A 22,115-nucleotide genomic window follows, 5' to 3' on the forward strand; every position below is an offset into this window, starting at 1 on the left:
CTGCCGCCTGCTGGGTGTGTCCTTTCCTGACCTGTCCCCAGCTCCCCTGGGCTGCCGCGCCCCCCCAGGGTTCCCTACCGGTCCTGCCTCCAGCCCAGCGTCAGCTCCTTTGGGTGACGGCACCTCTAGCCAAGGTGAGCCCCAGCCTCAGGGTCTCCATACCTACACCTCCCTGGCCTGCTCTGGGGGTCTCCCCCTGGGACCCAGGGCTGCTCTGGCTGCTCCTGGCAGAGGACCTCCTGGAGAGCAGGGACCCCCAGGTGTGCAGAGAGCTCTCCTCACAGGGCTTATCCAGGGCTGGCTGGAGCCCCCAGAGAGGAGGCCGGTGCCCAGGTGCAGGGAGCCCTGTCCACCGTGGACAGGCCAGCCAGGCCTGAGCTGGCGCTGGGGGAGCCCTCCCTTGGCTTTGGGGGTCAGGCTGGCCGCACATGCCCTCCATATCTCAGGTGCCTTGGGACTTGGGTCTGACTGGACTGGAGGAGGTTAGGAGACGTGGCCACCATGCTGGCTGCTGTCCCCCAGAACGCGGGCTCCTGGCCAGTCTGCTGGTCCCAGGTCCTCTCACCTTCCCGGACCGGAAGCCTCCCTTGTGGTTGCCATGACGATGATTTGCCAGGTTGGAGGGCCTTGCACTGACTCAGACTGGCTGCAGCTGGTCTGAGCCAGCTCTAGCAGGGAGGGGCCTGGGAGTGCCGGGTTTGGGATTCATCCCCAGGCTACCCTGATTCCGGGTCCGGGGCGTCCTGATGCACCTGCTCAAGAGACGCGAGCAGGTGCCTGAAGCCCCCAGGCACTGCCTGGTCTAGGGAAGCCGTTGGCCCAGTTGGGGTGGGTGCTCCTGGCTTTGGCCCATTGGGTGGGAGGGGGCTGGGGCAACAGTCCCACCCACCATGCCTGTCTCTGGCCCAGTCTGGCCCAAAGACTCCCGCACCTCCCAGGATGCCAGTTTATCCAGCTCTTAGGAAAAAATAGGAACGGGCACAAGAAGACCACGGGCATGTTGGGCCTGGGCTCTTCCTTCCCTGGGCCTCTGCCTCCCTCCAGGACGCTCTCCTCCAAAGAAGGCAAGTTCCCACTCCGCCGTGCGGGCAGGGCCTTTGTTTTTTTTTTTTTTGGAAACGCAGTTTCGTTTCGCTCTTGTTACCCAGGCTGCGGTGCACTGGCTAGACCTCGACTCACTGCAACCTCCACCTCCCGGATTCAAGCAATTCTCCTGCCTCAGCCTCCCAAGTAGCTGGGATTACAGGCACCTGCCGCCACACCAGGCTAACTTTGTGTCTTTAGTAGATACGGAGTTTCTCCATGTTGATCAGGCTGGTCTCCAACTCCTGACCCCAGGTGATCTGCCCACCTTGGCCTCAAAGTGCTGGGATTTACAGGCATGAGCCACCAAGTCTGGCCTGGGCTGTGCCTTTAAGGAGGGACTGAAGCCTCCAGGCCGGGAGGAGTTGCCTCCCACCGCCAGTTCCGCACAGAACCATGCGAGCAGAGGGCCTGGCCTCTCCCTGCCGGGCCCCTAACCACGGTGAGCACAGAAGCCCGCCTCTCGGGGAAGAGGCCTCTGACACCCCCACCCTCAGGCTGGTGGGAAGCCTGGCCAAGGGACAGGGCGCCATCCTCCCTGCCATCTAGGCCTCGCCGCAGCAGGGGCTGTCCTGCCTGCTGGGCTCCAGCACACCAGTGGCCTTTGTTAGGGGTCTTGGTGGGACCCTGTCTTGGGCCCACCTCTGTGCCCTCACCACGCCCTAGACCCCTCACAGATGCTGCAGTGTCATGGAGGCCTGATAGAACGCCAGTGTGGCACCGGGTGTTCACCTCCAGCCGGCTCCACCTGTGCAGTGGCAGTCACAAGACTCCCAGAGCTGCCGGGGTGGGCTCTGGAGCCAGCATCCGGCCGGGGCCCTCCCAACCACAGCCCCTCCCTTGCTCAGGCACTTCTACCCCAGGGGCAGTGGGGGCAAGGAGCAGGTTCTGGCAGTCTTCAGGGTCCCTGGCTGGAGTCCCTGGGCTGACCCCATGAGCTCTCCTGGACCCTTCCTTTCCCTGCTTGGGTCCACAGAGGGGAGTGGGGGCGGGGACTTCTGGGAGGCTGCGCCTGCAATTCCTAGGGCTGCCACCAGAGGGTGGCAGCACCAGGCCGTGCACTATGCTCATGAGTGTGGAACAGAAGTGGGCGTGTGACGCTGCCGTGACCTCACCTGCATGCTTCAGCAGCCGTGTAGCCTGTGTGTGCAGAGCCCGTTCTTTCCCCTGGCCCTGAGCAGAAAAAGCCGCCCTCCCCGCCTGCCAGACCCTTCCCAGCACAAAGTCCTGAGAATGTGGAAAGAACCAGGCTTGAAAAGTGGCTTTTCTCAGCTTTGCACAAGCAGCCCAGTGTCCCGACAGCCTCCCAGGCTCTGACCCCGCCTGGGCAGGTGGTCCTGTGTCCCAACACATCGCAGGAAGGCGTTCCTGCACCTGCACTGCCCCCTCCCCGTCCCCGGAGCACGCAGCTGTCTGCTCTCTGCTCCGAGGCCAGAGGTGCCCCTTCAGAGTGAGGCCTGGGCTCAGGCATGGGGAGGGTGAGCGGCCCCCTCTCCTGCCCTCTCTCTTAGTGGAAGGGGACTCATGTAAGGATGGGCTTCCAGCCCCAGGCTACAGAAAGGTAGACTGGGTCACTGAAGGGGCCGGAGCTCAGGCGGGAGGCTCAACTGAGGCTGAGCTGCTGTGAGTTGAGATTGGCTCACTGAGGCCCCCCCTCAGCTGTCCCCAAGGTGGGCGCTGCTGTTGTCCCCATCTTACAGATGAGGGAAACTGAGGCACAGGCAGTGGAAGGTCACCTTGGGGCTGGGGTGAGCGGGAGGCCGGGACTTTGACCCAAGTCAGCCTAACATCACTCAGCCCGTTCATCCGGTGACTTCGCACTGAATGTCTGTGGAGGGGAGAGTCCGAGGGATCATCCTATCCCGGGGAAACCAAGGCCCAGGGCTGCTCTGGGACTCAGCCTGTGACTCTGTGGCCCTGGAAAAGCCCTTTTCCATCTCCGGACTTTGGTCTCCCTGCCTATAAGAGTGGAGAGAGGTCTCCAAGGGCGCTCCCACCCGCGACGGACGGCCGCCTCGGGCTCAGGGCTGCTGCCCTCTTGGGGCTGAGCGGCGGCCGCCCCTCCCAACTTCCTGTTTACTGCACCACCCAAGCCAGTGTGATCGCCATGGCAACCGGCCCGCGTTGGTTCCAACAGGTGGGCAGAACCCGGTGCAAGACTGCAGAGGCGGGGGCGTCACTCCCAGACCGGGCTCCAGACCCGCCAGCCCCTTGGGAGGGACGCTGCTGCAGACTGGGGCTCAGGGCACAGCCCCTCCCCTGCTTCCCCGCGGCACCCCCATCCCAGGCAGTCCCTGCATTTCCTGCATACTCCCTGCCCTCCAGCACGGGCCTGGCTGTGCTGGGTCCGGCTGAGGCAGGGCCCGGGGAGGAGCTTCCTGGAGAGCCCACCCGGCAGTCCTGCCCCCCACTCTGCAGACAGGTGCGGGGAGGGCATGTGAGTGAGTGGGGACCCAGAAGTCAAGCCGGTTTTTGGCAGACTGGCCCCCTCCCTTTGAGGAGCTGTGTTCGGAAGCCCATCTGGCCTCGGGCTGCCCCTCACCCCAGCGGACCCCGAGTGCTCCATTCCTGCCTCTGGGCCTGAGCTGGGGTGGGCTCCAGGCCTGCCTTTCCGCTACTCACGAGGCAGGAGCCCCACCATTAGGGATGCACCCTTTTGGGTGAAAACTCCAAAGTCTGACCCCCACTTCCCCAAAGGGCTGTGAGTGTTCAGCTGTATCCGTCCAAGCGCAGGTGGGGATCCAGGGGCCGCTGCACCCTCAGGAAGTCAGAGAGCCTTGGGACGCCCAGGGCCGTGCTTAGCCCGGAGTTCTCCAAGTGTGGTCCCCGGACCCGCAGCAGCAGCAGGCGGGAGCTGGGAAGTGTAGTGCTAGCCGGGCGCGCGCCAGGGCCACACCAGCGATCTCAGCGCCTTAGGAGGCCGGGGAAGGGGGATCCCTTAAGCCCAGGAGTTCGAGACCAGCCTGGGCAACATAGGGAGACATTCCCCCCCACCCCATCTCCACAAGTAAAAAAAATTAGCGGGCGGGTGGTCCCAGCTACTGAGGAGGCTGAAGAGGGAGGATCACTTGAGCCAGAGAGTTCGAGGCTGCAGTGAGCCGAAATGGCGCCTCTGCATTTCAGCCTAGTTGAGCTTTTTTGGAGAGCTTTTTTGAGACTTCGTCTTAAAAGAGGGAAAAAATGCAGATCGCGGCCCCGCCCGGACTTTGGGAACCGGAGAGTTGGGGGCCGGACCCCTCAATGCCTTAACAAGCCCTGCGGGGAGACCGCGGGCCTGGGGCGGGGGGGGGGAAGGTTCGAGGACCGTGCGGCAGAGGGAGGCTGGGGAGGGGCCGGCCGGGTCCAGTTTAGACCCCAGGAGCTCCGGCCGGCTGTGACCCCACAGCGCCCAACTGTGCCCTCAGCAGAGCCCCAGGGACGATCGCCCCCGGCCGTCCGCGTGGGCGCGGGGCGTCCCGAGTGGATCCCTGCAGAACACACGCCCGCCCCGAGAAGAGAGCGGCGGGGTCCTTGAGCCAGGCCCTTCCAGAAAGGTCTGCGCCACGGCCGGGGTTGGTGACTCTGGCTTCCCCGGGGCTCCGCGGAGGAGACTCCGCCGACAACCCCTCCCAGCCCCCACGCGCCGCGGGGAGGGCGCGCGCGGCCAGGCGGGGTCCAGCAGCAGCCGAGCCCCGCACCCACCTGTGGGTTGACTGACAGCCCCGCACCCCGGGGGAGGGGGCTCCGGGCGCAGGGACCCCCGCCCCGTCCCGTCAGGCGCAGTGGGCGCGGGGGGCGGGGTCGAACCAGGAGCGTGGGCGGGGCGAGCGCGGTCAGGCCCCGCCCCTCGTCGCGGTCCCGCCCCCTCCCCGCCCCCGCTGCGGGTCAGCCCCGCAGTTGCTCAGTCGTCGGCGCGCGCTGCTGGGAGCGGTCGCTGTGCCTCGGCGTCCCCGAGCTGGTGCCCGAGCGCGGCGCCCCAGGAACCCCCTCCCCGCGCCCGGCCCACGGTGAGTGCCGCGGGCTGCAGCCGGTGCCGCTGGGCCGCCGTCGGGGCTCGGCCCCGCACCCGCACCCGGACGACCGACGGCCCTGGTGGCCCAGGCGTAGGGGGCGGTGGGAAGGTCTCGAAGTTTCCCCCCTGGAGCCTGGGGAAACTGAGGCCGCGTATCCTCAGAGGGGCGGGCTCTCGGGGTATTTCCCTCCCGAGCGCGCAGGAGCGCGTGCGGCAGCGGGGTCCGCACTGCGGAGGGATGGGGAGGGTATCGGGTGCCGGCGACCGCCTCCCCCGAACTCGGGCCGCCAAACCAGGCTTCGACCCCCGCGCCTCCTCCCCAGGGAACAGACGCGGCCCCGGCCTCCCAGCACCTTCCTGGGCGGGCTGCATCCACCAGCGCCCTCGTCCCTCCCGTTCCCTGCGGGTCCCCCCAGAATCCCTCCGAGTGCAAGCCCGCCCCTCCTTCAGCCCCACTCCGCAAGGGGCTGTGGGCTTCTGCCTGGGCTGAGGTCTCGGGGGGGAGGAGTTTAAAATGACACACCAGTTCCGCTCCCAAACTCCGCCCAGAACGCCCACCCCCTCCAAGGAGAGAGACCCCCATAGAGCTGGGGGTGCGGCCCCCGGGGCGCCTACAGCCCCGAGTCCCAGAAACGGGTGCTGCGAGGTGGGGCAGGGAGGAGGGAGCGCTGCGCCGACACAGGTGAGCGGTAGGGAGGCCCACGGGCTCTGGGCTCTGGCGCCCCTGGTGGGCACCGGCCGCTGGACCTTGGCAGCCTCTCTCAGCTTCAGGGAGCCCCGGGCCACCGGCAGCGCTTGTTACAATGCAGATTCCCAGGGCTCGACTGGAATGAGACCCCAGGAGCTGCGTTTGTGGGGGGCGCCTGGTGACCTGCACCTGGGCACTGCCTCGCGTGCATGGGCTGTCTGGAAGTCAGTGAGATCAGGGAGGATGCCCGCGGGAAGCCCCCAGGACCTGGTGAAGGGGCAGAGGGAGCACGAGCAGGAAAGCCAAAGAGGAGGGAGGACCAGGAGGGTGGCGAGGAGCGCCAGCCTGTGGGCACATGTCCTGCCACCCCCCCAGGCACACACCCAGGGAGCCATCTGCCAACCCCCTGCCCTAAATGTGGTAAGAAAGGCTGAAAGGTTGAAAACATTTGTTCATGGACACCCTGCACTAGGGAGGAAGGCTGACCCAGCCTCTGCTCTGCTGCCCCCAGGCTCTGCTGTCTCACCGCCCCCCGCCCCGAACCCCCAAATGGCCTGGCAGGAGACGGCTTGACTTGAGAGTCCCAGGTTCACATCTGGACTCTGGGCAAGCGGCCCCTGCCCTGGGCTGTGAAAAGAGACGTGCCATCCTCCTTGCGAAATGTCATTCCCCATTCAGCCCAGGCCTGGGGGACAGCCAGGGAGCATGGTGGAATGGGACGGTCGTGTGTGGCTCAGCCCCAGTGCCCAGAAGGCAGGAACTCCGTGGCGGCCCTCCCTCTGCTCACTGGACGGATGGGAGTGGGGTCCTGGCCCTGGCATTGGGCATGAGCAGAGTATGAGTTCATGCTGCCCTGTGCCACTGTCCCCGGGTGAGAAGCTGGGAAGGAGTCACATCACATCTGGGCCCACGGGAGAGATGGGGGGGTCCTCTGCACCTGGCTCACCGCTGCCCCATAAGTGCTGAGAGCCACCCAGGCAGCCAGTACTTCCCAGACTGGTCACAGACAGATGCCCGGGGGTGACAGGCGTATGCCCAGGACTCGAAGCAGCTCTGGATGAAGAAGTCCCTGACCGGGACATGGTCCAAGGCCTCAGTGGCAGGTGGCTCCCAGGGCCCACACCCTTGGGTGCAGCCAGGCTATCTGCTGCCCAGGCAGCCTGGGGTTTCCAGGGGACCCAAAGGGCTTTCTGCACCCCCAGGACGAGCCAAGTCTTCTATACACCTGTGCCAAGATGCCACTATGGTCCCCATCCTAGCAACAGGCTGCAAGAAGGGCAGGAGCTGCGGTTAGGGTCAGGCTGGCCAGCCCAGCGGGTCGTCCCAGGGGCTTAGCACTGGAGACACCAGAGAGACCTGGACAGCAGTTCCTGGCCCCACTTGCTGGCTCTGGGACCTTAGATGGGCTCCCAGCCCTGTGTCCCCATTTGCCCATCTGAGATGCGGGGAGCAGAGGGCACCCCTCTTGGTCCACTCTGGGGATGAGGAGGTGTGTGGAGAGGAAAATGTGGGGAGGCGCTGAGCCCCCCCTCTTTCTGCCTGGAACATCTTGTTCTCACAAAGACACCCCGTCCCCATCCCCGCAGCTCAGGCCGCTTAGCTCCTGCGTCACATTTGTCTCCAGGACCGCGAGCCCCCATCGCCCCGTCACACGCACATACTGTCGGCGGTTGCCCTGGCAACAGCTTCAGCAGCGCGACTCTGCTGGCTTTGGGGGGCTTAGGGGGAGCAGCCTCTTCTACCCAGCAAGGGAAGGAAAGGGCCTGTTACTCCCAAGCCCCTGGGACTTCACTACTGGCTGTGGGAGTGACAGCTTCCAGAAGCACTGTACCCAGCCCACCGAGCCCCCCATCTTTGGGGGAGGCTCCCAGGGGAAGGCACTGATAGGTCTGAAGGAGGCAAGGCCCCCTGAAGCATTGCTCCTCATAAAGTGGGCGCTGCAAACCCTGCTCCCTGTCCTTAGCGCTGGGGTCTGGCCCCGTGAGAGCCTGCACCCAGGGCTTGGGGACTTGCAGGGACCCTGGAATCAGGATGAGATGTCCAGGAATGGTGTCTGAGCTGGTGTGGGTACAGACTGGGGCTAGTGACCCTGAACCCCCACAGACAGACGCAGCAGGGGCCTGGGAGCTGGCTCGCCAAGGTCTGTTTAGAACCCAGCGTGCCCAGGCCCCCAAGCTGCCCACGGAGCTTATGAGTCTGGTGCAGCCCAGGGGAGCTGGCCTGGGCACACAGGGCAGGGGCGGGCTAACCTGGCTCCTACTGCCAACTGCCTGTGAGATCCTGGGCAAGCGGTGGAACCTGCTGGGCCATGAGAAGACTGCCCCTGCGAGGGCGCCCCCCTGAGGTGAGCGAGAAAGCACTGGCAAGGGGGGGACCCAGAACGTGAGGCCAGGGCCTTGGAGACCTGAGAGAGTGCTTTGTCCTGGAAATCAGGCCAGCGAGGCTGGGATGGGAGCCCAAGTGGGCGGCTCTCTTGTGGTGGGGCGGAGGCCTGGCTCTGGGACAGTTTTCACAGAGGACAGACGGGACCTTCCTGGGGCTGCTGGGGGGCCATGAGGGCAGAGGCAGTGCCTGGGCTTGGTGTGCAGAGGAAGAGGGTCTGAGGAGCCTGCCCTGTCTTGTCGAAGGGGCTGTGCAGGTTGGTACCACCCGGCCTTCCCCCCTGACAGGTGGACTGGGCACACTAGCTCACACCTGTCATCCCAGCACTTTGGGAGGTTGAGGCAGGTGGATCACCTGAGGTCAGGAGTTCAATACCAGCCTGGCCAACATGGTGAAACCCCGTCTCTACTGAAAATACAAAAAAAAATCAGCCGGGTGTAGTGGCAGGCACCTGTAATCCCAGCGACTTGGGAGGCTGAGGCAGGAGAATCACTTGAACCTGGCAGGCGGAGGTTGCAGTGAGCCGAGATCTCGCCACTGGACTCCAGCTGGGGCCACAGAGCGAGTCTCTGTCTCAACAAAACAAAGTGGGTGGGGCCTTCCAGGGGACTTCTGGGCAGGGTCTGGCTGGGCCCAGGCTCCAGGCCTGGGGAGAGGGCAGCTCTGTCCCAGTTGCTGCTTTAAGCAGGAGGCTGCAGGGTGGCTCGGTTGTGCTGGCAACATGAGGGTAACTGAAGCCGGATGAACTGGAAGGGAGCGGGAGCTGTGGCCCCCATGCCCGGCATTTTCCAGTGGGGCTCGGCTCGATTCATGTTCTCCTTTGTACCAGCTGTGGGGAGGAGGCCCTGTTTTGTGGGGGTACTGCCCCCCACCTTCCCCTATCCACCCCAGGTTTGCCAGCCAGCCCCTGGGGTGAGGAGGGGGCATTGACCCCCACGGTGCTTGGTGAGTGAGGACCCCCGGGCAGCCCCCTCCAGGGCCTCCTGACCATGCGGGTACTGGCTGCCCTACCTGGGCATGAGGCTATAGCCCAGGCTACCAGCCTGCCTGCTGTCAAGGTGTCGAAGTCTCACGGGCCGTTGTGACCAGGATCCTCTGTCATATGGGATGTCAGATATCATATCTAGCGATGTTTTTAACTCCCGTGTAGGAGACCTGGGTGCCTGGCATCCGTTTTGGCCCCAGAGTGGGCACGAGGGCTGTGGGAGCCAAGCGCTGCTGCCCAGGTCTTGGTCCTCTCAGTGAAGCCCCAGGAGACAGGCACTGCCCACTGTGCTGTCCGGGCAGGGTTGTGGGGGGTGGGGACGGCACGGCAAGCACCTCCCTCTCCAGTGAGATCCCTGAAGCCTCTGGATGGAACAGGGTGGGCACCAGTCCCACCTTCCACAGCATCCCCTGCTTCTCCCCGAAGCTGCCCTGCAGGGGATGGGGGTGCTTAGCAGGTCACCCAGCAGGTGTGGAGACAGTGCCTTCCAGGCCATGGGTGAGCTCCCAGGCCTGGGCCTCTGCCAGCCTCTTCCGCCCTGCCCCCAGGCCTGCCATGGCCTATGGTGCTCAGAGGGTCAGTGGGCAACCTGAGGCTGTGGGCCATGTTCTCTGCCGTAGGCCGCCCGCCTGCCCACCCACCATGTCGACCTTGCTGGACATCAAGAGCAGCGTGCTCAGGCAGGTGCAGGTGTGCCCATCCTTCCGCCGCAGGGCTGAGCAGGACCCAGGGAGTGCCAGCGCCAACCTGCAGGAGCCAGCCACGGGGGCCTGGTGGGTGCCCAGGGGCCCAGCCCCACATGATCACATGGTCGTTTCCTGCCAGACTTCACACACTGTCCTCCTGGCCCCGGCCCCTCTGGGCGGGAAGGAGGGTCTTCGCTCAGCCATGCCGCACTGTGGACGTTACACAGCCCCACCTGCCCCTGGAGTCGAGGGTCTCAAGCAGGGGCCGGCATACTGAGAGCTGCCTGCTGACCTAGCCCTTCTTCCAGGAAACCTGGGGATGGCGTGGAGTTCTTCGCCCAAATGCGCCTCATGCTGAAGAAGGGGGAAGGCAGACAGGGCCTGCCATGCTCCGAGGTGAGGGTGGCGTCCCTGGGGCCCAGCACGAGGCTCCCCCTCCTCTTTCCCCCTACCCCCGCCCTTGCTCCCCTCCTGGGGCACTGCCTGTCCTCCCAGCTGCAGGCCTGGAGCCCTCCCCGCCCTCAGGAATGTCACCCTGGGCCCCCCACACAGGTCCCCCTGCGCAGTGGCTCACCACCACCCCCGGAGCCTGTGGACCCCAGCCGTGGCCTGAGAGCCCTGACGCCGGAGGAGGTAAAGTTGGGGTCCCAGCCAGGCTGGGTCTGCAGCGGCCGCTCCCTCAGCTGTTGATGGCACCTTCTGTGTGTGTGTCGGGTCTGGTGGCAGTGGAGAGCCGGGGTGGGTTGGTGAGTGAGGAGCGGAGGGGATCCCGGTGCAAGGTGGCGGAGGAGGGGCTTCCAAGGGCTGGGGGCCTGGGACACAGCCCTGTGGCCGCCGTCCCCCCACCTGCAGGTGGAGATGCTGTACGAGGAGGCCCTGTACACAGTGCTGTACCGCGCCGGGACCATGGGCCCCGACCAGGTGGACGATGAGGAGGCCCTGCTCAGCTACCTCCAGCAGGTCAGCCCACCCAACCCCACCCCCAGCCACTGACACCATCATCGCCCCAAACAGCACACAGGATCTCCCCAATCCCTGCTCTACACACAGAGACAGCTGTACATGTACACAGACACACTCACATAGACCACACATACACACACAGACACGCACACACAGGCCACACATGCAGACACACAACACACGCACACACAGGCACACAGACACTCGCACATACACAGACATGCACACGCAGGCACACGTGCGCACAGGCTGACAGACACACCCTGAAGGACATGCTCGGCCCCCTCCCAGTTGCATGTGCTCTGAACTCCTGTCCCCGGCCATCTCCCCTTTGTGTCCCTCATCACGCCCACAACCTCTGGGCATGCTCGGGCCCCTTGGCGGCTTCCGCCACCCCTGCACCCTGAGGACTGAGGTCGGGTGTGTGTGACTGGGGCTGAAGCCGAGGTCCCAGGACAGTGGCCGGCCTCACTTCAGGCGTCGCTCGGGCCTACCAACCCACCCGTGCTTCACAGGCGTTTGGCACCAGCCCTGAGGAGCACGCCGAGGCCGTCGAGCAAGTGAGGAAGGCCAAGGTGAGGCCGCTGCTGCCTGGGCAGGTGCTGGCCAGCACGTGCCTGCGTGGTGGGGCATGGGGCAAGGCCCTGTCACCCCCACGCTAAGCAGGGTGTCTGAGGGCTGCTCAGCCCACCAGGACCACCACACCCCCCTGTCCACAGGCCCCCACGTACGCCCTGAAAGTCTCTGTCATGCGTGCCAAAAACCTTCTGGCCAAGGACCCTAATGGTGAGTGGGGCCCCAGCAGACCCTGGTTTCAGAGCCACCCACCATGCCCAGGCTTCGCCGACCCGTACTGCACGCTCGGCTGCGGAGGGCAGAGGGTGTAGGGGCGGGGCTGAGCCACCCTCCGTGCCCAGGCTTCAGCGACCCATACTGCATGCTGGGTATCCTGCCTGCCTCGGGTGCCTCGAGGGAGCCCAGTCCGCAGAAGGAGCAGCGATTCAGCTTCCGAAAGAGCAGCAAGCGCAGCAGCCCCCTGCCCGCCAAGTGCATCCAGGTCACCGAGGTGAAGAGCAGCACCCTGAACCCCGTCTGGAAGGAGCACTTCCTCTTGTGAGGCCCTCCCCCATCTAGGTGCAGGAGGGGGGCTCTGCCTGGGGTCCAGAGCTGGGCTGTGCCTGGAAGGCGGTGGCTCGCAGCGGTTCCCGGTCTGTGTAGGGCCGCGTGCCCACTTTCCAGAGGAGAAAACAGGCCCAGAGATGGGCGGTGTGCCACCGGGGCCAGGCATGTGGCTGGCGAGAGTGGACCTGAGCAGCCTGTCTGGAGAGCAGGAGCGTGTGGCGTGGTCCCTGACGCCGGCCTGGGCAGAGCCTCGCTGGGGACCCTCACGGGCAGCTCTCTGTTCTTGTAGCGAGATTGAGGACGTGAACATGGACCAGCTGCACCTGGACATCTGGTACAGGCCCCTGTGCCTGCAGGGCAGGGTGGGAAGGGGAATGGGCACCTCTTGGACTCAGGGCCAGGCTGGGGGCTCCAGACAAGCCACGTCCTCCCCTTTCCCCGCCAGGGATCACGACGACGACGTGTCCCTCGTAGAAGCGTGCAGGAAGCTGAATGAAGTCATCGGTCTGAAGGGCGTGAGCAGGTATGGCTGGGGGACCTTTCTACCCCTCACCTGTGTCCGAAGCTCAGTCGTGGGGCCTGATGCCTGCCACCCGTCGTGGCCAGGTACTTCAAACAGATTGTCAAGTCAGCCCGTGCAAATGGGACAGCGGGGCCCACTGAGGACCACACCGATGACTTCCTGGGGTGCCTCAACATACCTATCCGGGTGAGTGGGGGTGGGGTGGGGCTGGTGACGCTTAGGGCAGGGCCTGGGGGGTGTGCCAGCCTTCAAGGGGTGGCTCACTGGAGGAGCTCCTGCTTTTGGGCCTCCTGAGGGCTCACCACTGCTTGTCACCCACATTCCTGGGAGAATGGAAGCCCAGGCGGAGTGTTCTCTCCAGGGTCTCACAGAGTCAGTGTAGAGGGAAAAGGGGAGGGGTCTGATGGGCCTGACCCCACATGCCACCTCCAGGAGGTTCCTGTGGCTGGTGTCGACCGCTGGTTCAAGCTGGAGCCACGCTCCAGTGCCTCGCGTGTGCAGGGAGACTGCCACCTGGTTCTCAAGCTGATCACCACGCAGGTGGGGAAAGTGAGCGTCCCCGGCCTCCACCCCTGCCCTCATGGCTGCGGCGGAGCTGGTGACCGGGTGGGCTCTGCGTTGCAGAGGGACACCGCCATGAGCCAGCGCGGGCGATCGGGCTTCCTGTCCTACCTGCTGTTGCTCAGCCATCTGCTGCGGTGCGAGCACCCGGCGGAGGAGGTAGCGGGTGCTCCTGGGACTGGGACAGCCCGGCAGAGGGCCTGAGGAGGGGATGGGGGGCTGTCCCGCCTCCACCCACGCCAGGCCTTCTCCCGCAGCCCAACTCCAGCAGCTGGCGCGGAGAGCTCAGCACACCAGCCGCCACAATCCTCTGCCTGCACGGAGCCCAGAGCAACCTGTCACCCTTGCAGCTGGCCGTGTTGTGAGTGGGTGGAACTACGAGTGGGCGGGGCGTGTGCGGGTGGGGCACTGGGGGCCGTGCGGTGAGCAGATGTGGTGACGGAGGGTGGAGCAGGGAAAGGGGCGGTGCTATGAGTACCTGGGGCAGCGAAAGGGTGGTGCTATGAGTCGGTGCAGCAGAGCTGATTGGGGGACAGGGAAAGGGGCGGTGCTACGAGCAGTTACGGCAGCGCTGATTGGTGGGATGGAAAGGGGCGGTGCTATGGGTAGGTGGGGCAGCGAAAGGGCGGTGCTATGAGTGCAGCAGCGCTGATTGGGGGACAGGGAAAGGGGCGGTGCTACAAGCAGGTACGGCATCGCTGATTGGTGGGCCAGGGAAGGGTAGTTCTATGAGTAGGTGTGGCAGTGCTGATTGGGTGGGGCAGGGAAAGGGGTGGTGCTGTGGGCGGGGAAGGGGCGGGTTCTTTGAGTTGGGGTTGGATGCTCCCTGACCCTGGGCTGGGCCCCACAGGTACTGGCAGGTCAGCAGCCGCCACCATCAGACCCGCACGCTGGACTACAGCTACCTGCTGGGGCTGCTGGAGGACATGCAGGCGCATTGGGAGGAGGCGGCCTCGCTGCCCCAGGAGCAGGTGGGCGTGGCCGGGGTCCTCCTGCCAGCCACGGGGAAGGGAGTGCTGGGGGCCTGGCCGTTCAGTACGGGGCGGCGAGGGGCAGAATCCTGCCCGCGTCGGGGTTAAAAACATACGGACAAACCACGTGACGTGGGCGAGTCAGGCTCCATAAAAAGGAGACAGGAGACTCGTGGGAGTCACCTTGGGGGGCGACTAGAACTTAGGGCAGGGCTGGGGAAAGCCGCCAAGCTGGTGCCCATTTGAGCGACATGAGGGAGCAACCCTCGCAGGACCCGCGTGGGAAGAGCAGGTGCACAGACCCTGCGTGAGCTGCCTAGGTGGAAGTCGAGGCTGGGACAGGCCAGCTGGGCCTGTGGAGGGTGTTTCTCCAGGCAGAGCTGGGCTGGCCACGCCGTGGGGAGGATGCTGCGGGCGAGGCAAGGAGGGCGTTTTTTCTCGTCTGTGACCAGTCGGGCTGCTGGCACTGAAGGGCCCTGTCCCCACAGGAGGAGAGCCTGGCTGACAGCTTTTCCGCCTTCTCCGAGTTCGGACTGCAGCTGCTGCGCCAGCTCCGAGACTACTTCCCCGCCACCAACAGCACCGCCGTCTACCGCCTGGAGCTGCTGCTGAAGTGGGTGCAGCACGTGTCAGCGTGGGTGGGGGCGGCTGGCAGGACAGGCCCCACATCAGCGTGCTGCCCCCACCCAGGTGTCTGGGCAAGCTGCAGTTCTTCCAGCCCTCCTTTGAGATCTGCCCCTTTGAGACGGAGCTGAACATGGACGTTGCTGCAGCCCTGAAGGTGTGTTCCAACGCCCAGTGGGGGCCGGCCCCCCCCCCCCGCCTTCCCATCCCCTGCACCTCCACCCCACGGTGTCTTGCCCCACCTCTTCCTCTTTCCTGCAACACACCATGCTGTCCTGGTGGTGTCTGTTGCAGAGAGGCAACCGTGAGTGGTACGACAGGATCCTCAATACCAAGAGTCCCCGAGAGCAGGTGCGGGTGTGGGGGACCCCGCCCTGAGGGGTGTGGGCAGCTGAGAAGTGGGTACGAGCCAGGCTTCCTTGCAGCCAGCGTCACAGCGCCTGCCTGGGCTGGTTGCACTGGCCGACACCATCTATGACGACCTTCAGTCCTGCTACAGTGTCTACGCCAGCCTCTTCCACAGGTGGGCCCGGCACTTCAGTGCTGTCCTTGGGCTGGGGTTGAGGCCAACAGAGCCTGCGGGTGGGACGCAGGTGGCTGAGGTGTGTCCCTTGCCCGGCAGCATCCTTAGTGTGGACTTCTTCACCCTGACTTTCCGGCAGCTGGAGCGTCTGGTGAGAAGGGTCCCTGATACCCCTAATCCCCAACCCCGGGTGTCTGCCAGGCATGGGGAAGCGGGCAGAGGTCCTTGGCTGGGAGGGACCATTCCTCGCTGCCAGTGGTCTAATTCTGCTGTCCCGGACAGGTGGCTGAGGAGGCATGGGTGCTGACAGAGGAGCTGAGCCCCAAAATGACACTGGCGGTGGCCTCAGGGCTCTTTGAGCTCTACCTGACCCTGGCTGACCTCCAGCGCTTCTGGGATAGCATCCCTGGTCGGTGGGTGCCCGGGCCCTATCTCCTGCAGATAGACTTTGGGGCCAGAGCCCCAGGCCCTGTGAATGGGGCTCTCCTAGGTGATGTGTAGGTCGGGGTCAAGCCCTGACCAGCCTCCCAACACAGGGACAGCCGTTCTCTGGCCCTGGCTGGCATCCACACCCCATTCCTGCCTGCCGTGAAGCTGTGGCTGCAAGTGCTGCGGGACCAGGCCAAGTGGAGGCTTCAGGGAGCCGTGGACATGGATACAGTGAGTGATGCCCTGGCCTGAGGACACTGGGGCGGGTCCAGGCTCTCAGCAACCCCAGCCTCCTCCTGCCTCCCCAGCTGGAGCCCGTGGACCCCTCCTCCAGGCACAGCAGCTCCGCAGCCACTGCTGGTCTCTGCCTCAGCCACATCCAGGAACTGTGGGTGCGCCTGGCATGGCCTGACTCTGCCCAGGCTCAGGGGCTGGGCACCCAGCTCGGCCAGGTATGTGGGTGGGCCCTGGGGGCAAGGGGAGCAGGTGCGGGGGAGATGGGGCAGGGAAGGGCTCCAAGGATCCCCACTGCTGTCCCCTCCCCAGGACATGTGTGAGGCCATTGTTTTCTACACGGAGTTGCTTCGGAAGAAGGTGGACACTCAGCCCGGGGCGGCTGGTGAAGCAGTGAGCGAGGCGGTGAGTGGCCAGCTGGGGAGGGAGCAGGCAGGAGGTGGGGGGCCACCACCAGGCCCTGGACCCATCTCCCCACACTTCCCCCAGCTCTGCGTGGTCCTCAACAATGTGGAGCTCGTGCGAAAGGCTGCTGGGCAGGCCCTAAAGGGCCTGGCTTGGCCAGAGGGGCCCACGGGGCCTGAGGGGGTGCTCCCCCGCCCACTGCTCAGCTGCACACAGGCCTTGGACGATGACCTGCAGCGGGAGGCCCGCACAGTGACAGCGCACCTGACCTCTAAGGTGGGTGGGGCCTGGAGACAGTGTGGGGGCTGTCCCTGGTGCCCCCAGTGTTGAGCGCTGCTCCTGCCCTCAGATGGTGGGTGACATCCGGAAGTATGTCCAGCACATCAGCCTCTCGCCCGACTCCATCCAGAACGATGAGGTAAGCGCCAGGGCGAGGGGCCGTGGTGGACAGTGTGTGCTGGGGGCAGGGCAGAGGGGCGGGGTCTGCCTGACCTGACAACCCCTGCCCACAGGCTGTGGCCCCACTCATGAAGTACTTGGATGAGAAGCTGGCCCTGCTGAATGCCTCACTGGTGCAGGGGAACCTGAACAGGTGCGGGCGGCTGGGGTGGGGTGGGCTGGCCCGTGGTCACTGATGCCACCCTGCAGGGTGCTGGAGGTCCTGTGGGAGCTGCTCCTGCAGGCCATTCTGCAGGTGGGGCTGGCAGGGCAGGTGGGGCTGGCCCATGGTCACTGATGCCACCCTGCAGGGTGCTGGAAGCCCTCTGGGAGCTCCTCCTGCAGGCCATTCTGCAGGCGCTGGGGGCAAACCGCGATGTCTCTGCTGACTTCTACAGCCGATTCCACTTCACACTGGAGGTAGCGCCCTGTGAGGGAGCCCTCCCTGCCAGCCCTAGCCTCAGGGCTGCTCTGACCCCTCCCTTTGTCCCCACTGGCCCACCCAGTCTCCTCTGCCTAGAGAGCAGCTAATCCAGGCCTGTCCGCTGTGCCTCTTCCCACTAATGCCAAGGTGTGGCCTTGGGTGATGGCCTCTTCCCAGGCTTCCTGGGAGCTTCCAGATGTGAGAAGGGGCTCTGTCCTGGGCCCGAGTCCCCAGTGCTGCCTGGGGCCCTTTGTGCTGGGGGTCTCCATCTATCCCCAGCAGAAGCCAGGCTCCAACACCTCCACCTTCTTTCCATGCCCCAGGCCCTGGTCAATTTCTTCCATGCAGAGGGTCAGGGTTTGCCCCTAGAGAGCCTGAGGGATGGAAGCTACAAGGTAAGGTGGAAGCCTCTGTGGGGCGTGGTTCGGGGTGTAGACGAGGGGACTGAATTCAAACAGCACCCCGCATGAGCTGTGTCCTTGAGCATAAGGTGGCCCCGCTGGGTGCCCATGGGGAGTCAGGTCGCCAAGTGCCAGCGCTGACCACCACCACCCAGGGCCCCTCCCGACGCACTTCCCCCCACAGAGGCTGGAGGAGGAGCTGCGGCTTCACAAATGCTCCACCCGTGAGTGCATCGAGCAGTTCTACCTGGACAAGCTCAAACAGGTAGGGGCGCCGGGGCGGGGCACGGCCTCCGAGGCTCCCGCAGCCCTGCCTCGTGCCACGCTCACTAGCCTTTCCACAGAGGACCCTGGAGCAGAACCGGTTCGGGCGCCTGAGCGTCCGTTGCCATTACGAGGCGGCGGAGCAGCGGCTGGCCGTGGAGGTGCTGCACGCTGCCGACCTGCTCCCCCTGGACGCCAATGGTGAGGTGCAGTGGGGTCGGGTGGGGGCAGGATCGGGCCGGCCAGCTCACGACTATGCTCCTGCAGGCCTGAGTGACCCCTTTGTGATCGTGGAGCTGGGCCCACCACATCTCTTCCCACTGGTCCGCAGCCAGAGAACCCAGGTGAAGACCCGGACGCTGCACCCCGTATACGACGAGCTCTTCTACTTGTAAGTGTCCCCGGCCCTGGCCCCAGCCCCAGCCCCCGGGCTGCTGGAGCGAGGCTCCCCTGACTAGCCTGTCCACAGCTCCGTGCCTGCAGAGGCGTGCCGTCGCCGCGGGGCCTGCGTGCTCTTCACCGTGATGGACCACGACTGGCTGTCCACCAACGATTTTGCTGGGGAGGCAGCCCTCGGCCTCAGCAGTGTCAGCGGGGTCGCCCGGCCCCAGGTGGGCGGGGGTGCAAGGGCCGGGCAGCCTGTCACCCTGCACCTGTGCCGACCCAGAGCCCAGGGTGAGTGAGGGTCCAGGCGGGGGCGGGGCAGCGGGCAGCGGACCTGAGCCTGGCTCCCACACACCTGCCCACACCTGCTTGCAGTGAGGTCTGCGCTGAGGATGCTGGAAGGCCGCACCAGCAAGGAGGCACAGGACTTCGTGAAGAGGCTCAAGGAGCTGGAGAAGTGCATGGAGGCAGACCCCTGAGCCCGCCGGCCCTGCCCACCCCACTTCCCTGAGCCATCCTCTGCTCACCGTGGCCTGCTTTGTGCCGCCAGGGCCCATGCTGCCCCTCGTGTGCTGTGAGACGTGTGTTGTGCTGGCCCCGTGGCTCCCATGGCCCTGGCTATGTGATGTGCATGTCGTGGCTAGTCCTGGTGCTCCTGTCACCCTGGCCGTGTCCGTCTGCTGTGTGCTGTGAACCCCTGCACCCAACCCCACATCTGGGTGGCCGACTTGGCAGGAGCTGGCCAGCAGCTACCTAGGAGACAGTGCAGGCCAGAGTGGGCCTGGCCACCAGGTGGGCTTCCCTGCCCTTGGGCAGGCAAGGGCAGCTGCTCTCCAGGGACTCAGTGAGTGGCTGTGCTCGCTGGGCAACAGCAGGCAGAGTGCAGAGGCCCTTTCGGTAGTCATGGCTGAGGACTAAAGAGGGTGCCGCTGGCACCACTGGGTGGAGGGTCCAGAGCCTCCACTCACAGGGGACGTGGGAGCAGGCGAGCCCTGAAGTGCATGGGACTCCAGTCCCCACCAGGCTCTCAGGCCTAGGAGAGGTTCCCTGGGATCACTCTGCAGCTGGTGGTCAGTGTGAACGGCTCCATGCCAACTGGCCAGCCGTCCTTCACACACAGGCTCGTGGCTACCAGAGACCTGCTCCACAGCCCTTCCAGGCGAGGCCAAGAGTTGGCCCCAATGCCTCCTCAGGCCCAGGGTGAAAAACAGAGACTCACTCGGGGCTCCTCGGCCTGCAGCTTCATTGCGAGAGCGCTGAGGTGGGATGCAGAGTACGTCTGTCTGGAGGTGCGGGGAGGACCCGGACAGCTCAGTTCCACCGGCAGCCGCAAAGAGCCAAGACTGCCAGGCTCGCCTGTGTCCCCCATGTCTCTAGATTTTCTTGTCACCCAGCCTCAAAAATATATAAGTCTGTAATCCTCAGTCTCTCTGTCGCTTCTTGATTCCCTTCCAAACTTCGGCCGGGGGCCTGGCCTCAGCCCCCAGTCCCGGAGTCTGTTCCTCTTCAGAGCTGCTGCTGCCGGCTCCTCCATCCTCTGCGCCAGGCCCTGGGTCCTCCGACGCATCACTGTCATCAGTGTCCGAGGGCAGCCTGGGAGGGGAGGGGAGCACGTTCCTGAATGATGTCCCCCTGGCTACCAGAGGCAGCCTCGTCCACAGAAAGCCCCGAGCCGAGGACACATTCCTTTTTTGTTTTGTTTTGTTTTGGGACGGTCTTTTTGGGAGCAAAGACTGTGCGGTGGCACAGCCTCCACCTCCTGGGTTCAAACAGTTCTTCTGTCTCAGCCTACTGAGTAGTTGGGACTACAGGCACGAGCCACCACGCCCAGCTCATTTTTCTATTTTTAGTAGAGACAGGGTTTCACTACGTTGGCCAGGCTGGTCTTTAACTCCCGACCTCGTGATCCGTGCACCTCATCCTCCCAAAGCGCTCGGCTGACAGATTCCTCTCGCTCCCCGTGCTCTCCAAACCGAAGCCCCACAGTGGGACGTCTGCTCAGGTTTTCTAGTCAGAAGACCCCACCCCCACGCAGCAGGACGGCTCAGGCCGGAGGTAGAGGAGAGCCCTGGGTCTGAGTGATCATGAAATCAAGAAAACCAAGGACCTACCGGGTGCTGGCCACCGGCCTGTTGGGGTTTCCAAACTCTCTCCCTGAATCCACATCAAAGGGATCTGAATGAGAGAGGCAAGTGGCCTCTGAGCTCAGGGCAGGACCAGGCCTCCCATCGCCCAGGCTTTGGAGGGCCTCGCTCCCACCCGCCAGGCCTCACCGATCTCCTCCTCCTGGGGGTTCTCCTTGGCGCTGGCCAGGAACTCCTGCTCCACCTGCGACACCTCCTCCGGGCCACCGCAGGCTGCATACTTGTCCAAGAGCTGGCGGTTAAGATCCAAGAAACCCTTGCCCCATTTAAACTTCCGCAGCAAAATGACAGCGAGGTCCGGAAAGCCTGATGGTGTGGGACACGGGAAACCCAAAGAAGTTGCCGGTCCCCTGGGGTGTGTCCCCATCACCCTGCTGCCGTATGACGGCACTGTCCCAGGAACTGCAGGGTCCCCACCAAACACCAGCGCCGAGTCCTGAGAGCCAGCGCTGCCCCAGACCACACCTCTGCAGCCGACCCGATCCCCCTCCTTTGCTGTGAGACCCAAGCGTTCAGACCCAGACTGCACCACGATTCATCTGGGCCTCTTTAGATCAGCAATTCCGTGAGAAGGACATGGAGGATGAGGACTCTCAGGGCAGTGCTGTCATGATCATGAACGGTGCCCCACACGCCAGCCCTTTCTTCTCTACCGAAACTCCACAGGCCGAAAAGTGAGTGACAGTGGGATCGAAACCCTGGTGTGTCTGAATGGCGCCTCGTGGGGTCTGCCGGTACTCCGCTGCCAGGAGCACAGCAGGAACACCAGGCTGCCAGACAGGGCTGCTGTGGGGCCCCCAGCCTCACCTACAATGCAGAAGGTGGCAGCAAAAGCTTCCAAGCAGGAAAGTTTGCAGGGCCGGCCATAGTTCACAGGGTTGGCGGCCACCAGGTAGGGCAGCAGGCGCAAGTGGCTCCCTCGCATCTTCCCAAACGGGGTCTCATCTAGTCTGGCCCAGGAGCAGTCGATGACGGCGATCCCAGACTGTGCCACCAGCTGTCTGCCAGGGACAGCATGGGGTAAGTTCAGGAGCTGGCACTGCCCAAGGTGAAGTATGCCCCTGGAAAATGGCCTCGCTAGCGATTCAGGGACAACATTCCTCTATCCCCAGACACCCTCAAAGGGACTTCATGAGCAAGCTTTGGAGGCAGCTGCTTGGGGTACCTAGAGCATGTGTTTATTCACTCAACAAACGTTTATTACCCCAAAACCTTCTACATCCCAGGCTCTGGGCTATGGAATGGAGGCACACTGGACAGGGGGTGCCAGCCCACGTGGATGCGGGTGTGGGCGTGTGTATAACCCCCAAGTCCCAGTACACGAGCCCGGAAGGGAACCACGCGCTGGACAGTAAGACGAGCTAGGGCACGACCCTGCGCCTACCTGTCTGCGGGGGACACGTACTGCTTGCCCACGGGGCTGAGCACCAGGCCGCCGAACCTCCGGCCCAGGCGCAGGCAGCGCACCAGGCCCAGGCGGGCCAGCTTGCGGCCGGTGCAGCGCCGGGGGTCGCAGTGGCCCAGCTCCCACATGGCCAGCGCGCAGGGCAGCGTCGCTGGGCCCGGGTCGCCCTCGCCTTCGGCGGCCTCTGGCTCCACGGACGCTGCACGAGACAGAGAAGGGTACTCGGCCTCAGCGCGGGACCCCCGGGCCGGCCCTCGACCCCCGACCCGCTCTCCCCATCACGCCTCGCTCACATCGCAGCGCGGCGCCGACCTCCTCGGCGAAGGCCTCCAGGGAGCGGCTCGGGAGGCGCCGAGCGCGGCCGCCTTCCGCCCCCGGCCCCCGCGCTGCCCTCTTGCGGCCCATGGCGCGGATCTGGGGTACCGGAGATCCCCGCGGACGCGCCCCTCAGCCTCCCGGAGGGCCGTGCGGCTGCCTGCGCATGC

The 22,115-nt window shown here is 64.9% G+C and overlaps 2 protein-coding genes across 4 annotated transcripts; one reads left to right on the forward strand and one right to left on the reverse strand.

Moving 5' to 3' along the window:
- Nucleotides 1–4,965: 4,965 nt before the first annotated feature.
- BAIAP3 (BAI1 associated protein 3) lies at nt 4,966–19,505 on the forward strand. 3 transcript variants are annotated; one of them, XM_035266411.3, is made up of 34 exons: nt 4,966–5,069; nt 9,750–9,902; nt 10,124–10,211; nt 10,368–10,448; nt 10,668–10,775; nt 11,294–11,353; nt 11,498–11,564; nt 11,696–11,891; nt 12,190–12,234; nt 12,346–12,423; nt 12,507–12,609; nt 12,856–12,963; nt 13,048–13,143; nt 13,242–13,345; nt 13,835–13,955; nt 14,444–14,568; nt 14,646–14,736; nt 14,874–14,930; nt 15,005–15,102; nt 15,202–15,253; nt 15,385–15,515; nt 15,639–15,762; nt 15,840–15,983; nt 16,078–16,170; nt 16,255–16,446; nt 16,520–16,588; nt 16,683–16,762; nt 16,920–17,028; nt 17,356–17,427; nt 17,618–17,698; nt 17,778–17,898; nt 17,965–18,088; nt 18,167–18,372; nt 18,457–19,505. In XM_035266411.3, exons 2-34 carry the CDS (start codon nt 9,772–9,774, stop codon nt 18,558–18,560), a joined length of 3,459 nt encoding a protein of 1,152 aa, XP_035122302.1. In that variant the 5' UTR covers nt 4,966–5,069; nt 9,750–9,771; the 3' UTR covers nt 18,561–19,505. The 3 variants fall into 3 exon arrangements, with proteins under 3 accessions (XP_035122302.1, XP_078200372.1, XP_035122303.1); XM_078344246.1 differs by lacking the exon at nt 4,966–5,069 and adding an exon at nt 8,058–8,106; XM_035266412.3 differs by lacking the exon at nt 4,966–5,069 and adding an exon at nt 8,276–8,400.
- TSR3 (TSR3 ribosome maturation factor) lies at nt 19,308–22,103 on the reverse strand. The gene is made up of 6 exons (XM_035266433.3): nt 21,924–22,103; nt 21,610–21,829; nt 21,033–21,226; nt 20,355–20,531; nt 20,193–20,256; nt 19,308–19,674 (listed from the first exon to the last, which is right to left on the reverse strand). Exons 1-6 carry the CDS (start codon nt 22,033–22,035, stop codon nt 19,503–19,505), a joined length of 939 nt encoding a protein of 312 aa, XP_035122324.1. The 5' UTR covers nt 22,036–22,103; the 3' UTR covers nt 19,308–19,502.
- Between the last annotated feature and the right edge of the window lie 12 nt (nt 22,104–22,115).

Source organism: Callithrix jacchus, chromosome 12, assembly GCF_049354715.1.
Source record: "Callithrix jacchus isolate 240 chromosome 12, calJac240_pri, whole genome shotgun sequence".
In the NCBI taxonomy this organism is placed as follows: domain Eukaryota; kingdom Metazoa; phylum Chordata; class Mammalia; order Primates; family Cebidae; genus Callithrix; species Callithrix jacchus.

Excerpts from the sequence above, each read along its gene's own strand:
- TSR3 (XM_035266433.3), bottom strand. The coding sequence starts at position 22,035 with ATGGGCCGCAAGAGGGCAGCGCGGGGGCCGGGGGCGGAAGGCGGCCGC. Across the intron at positions 21,830-21,923 it reads GGTCGGCGCCGCGCTGCGAT|CGTCCGTGGAGCCAGAGGCC; the intron begins GTGAGCGAGGCG and ends TGTCTCGTGCAG. Across the intron at positions 21,227-21,609 it reads TACGTGTCCCCCGCAGACAG|ACAGCTGGTGGCACAGTCTG; the intron begins GTAGGCGCAGGG and ends TGTCCCTGGCAG.
- BAIAP3 (XM_035266411.3), top strand. The coding sequence starts at position 9,772 with ATGTCGACCTTGCTGGACATCAAGAGCAGCGTGCTCAGGCAGGTGCAG. Across the intron at positions 10,776-11,293 it reads TGCTCAGCTACCTCCAGCAG|GCGTTTGGCACCAGCCCTGA; the intron begins GTCAGCCCACCC and ends CGTGCTTCACAG. Across the intron at positions 12,610-12,855 it reads GCCTCAACATACCTATCCGG|GAGGTTCCTGTGGCTGGTGT; the intron begins GTGAGTGGGGGT and ends TGCCACCTCCAG.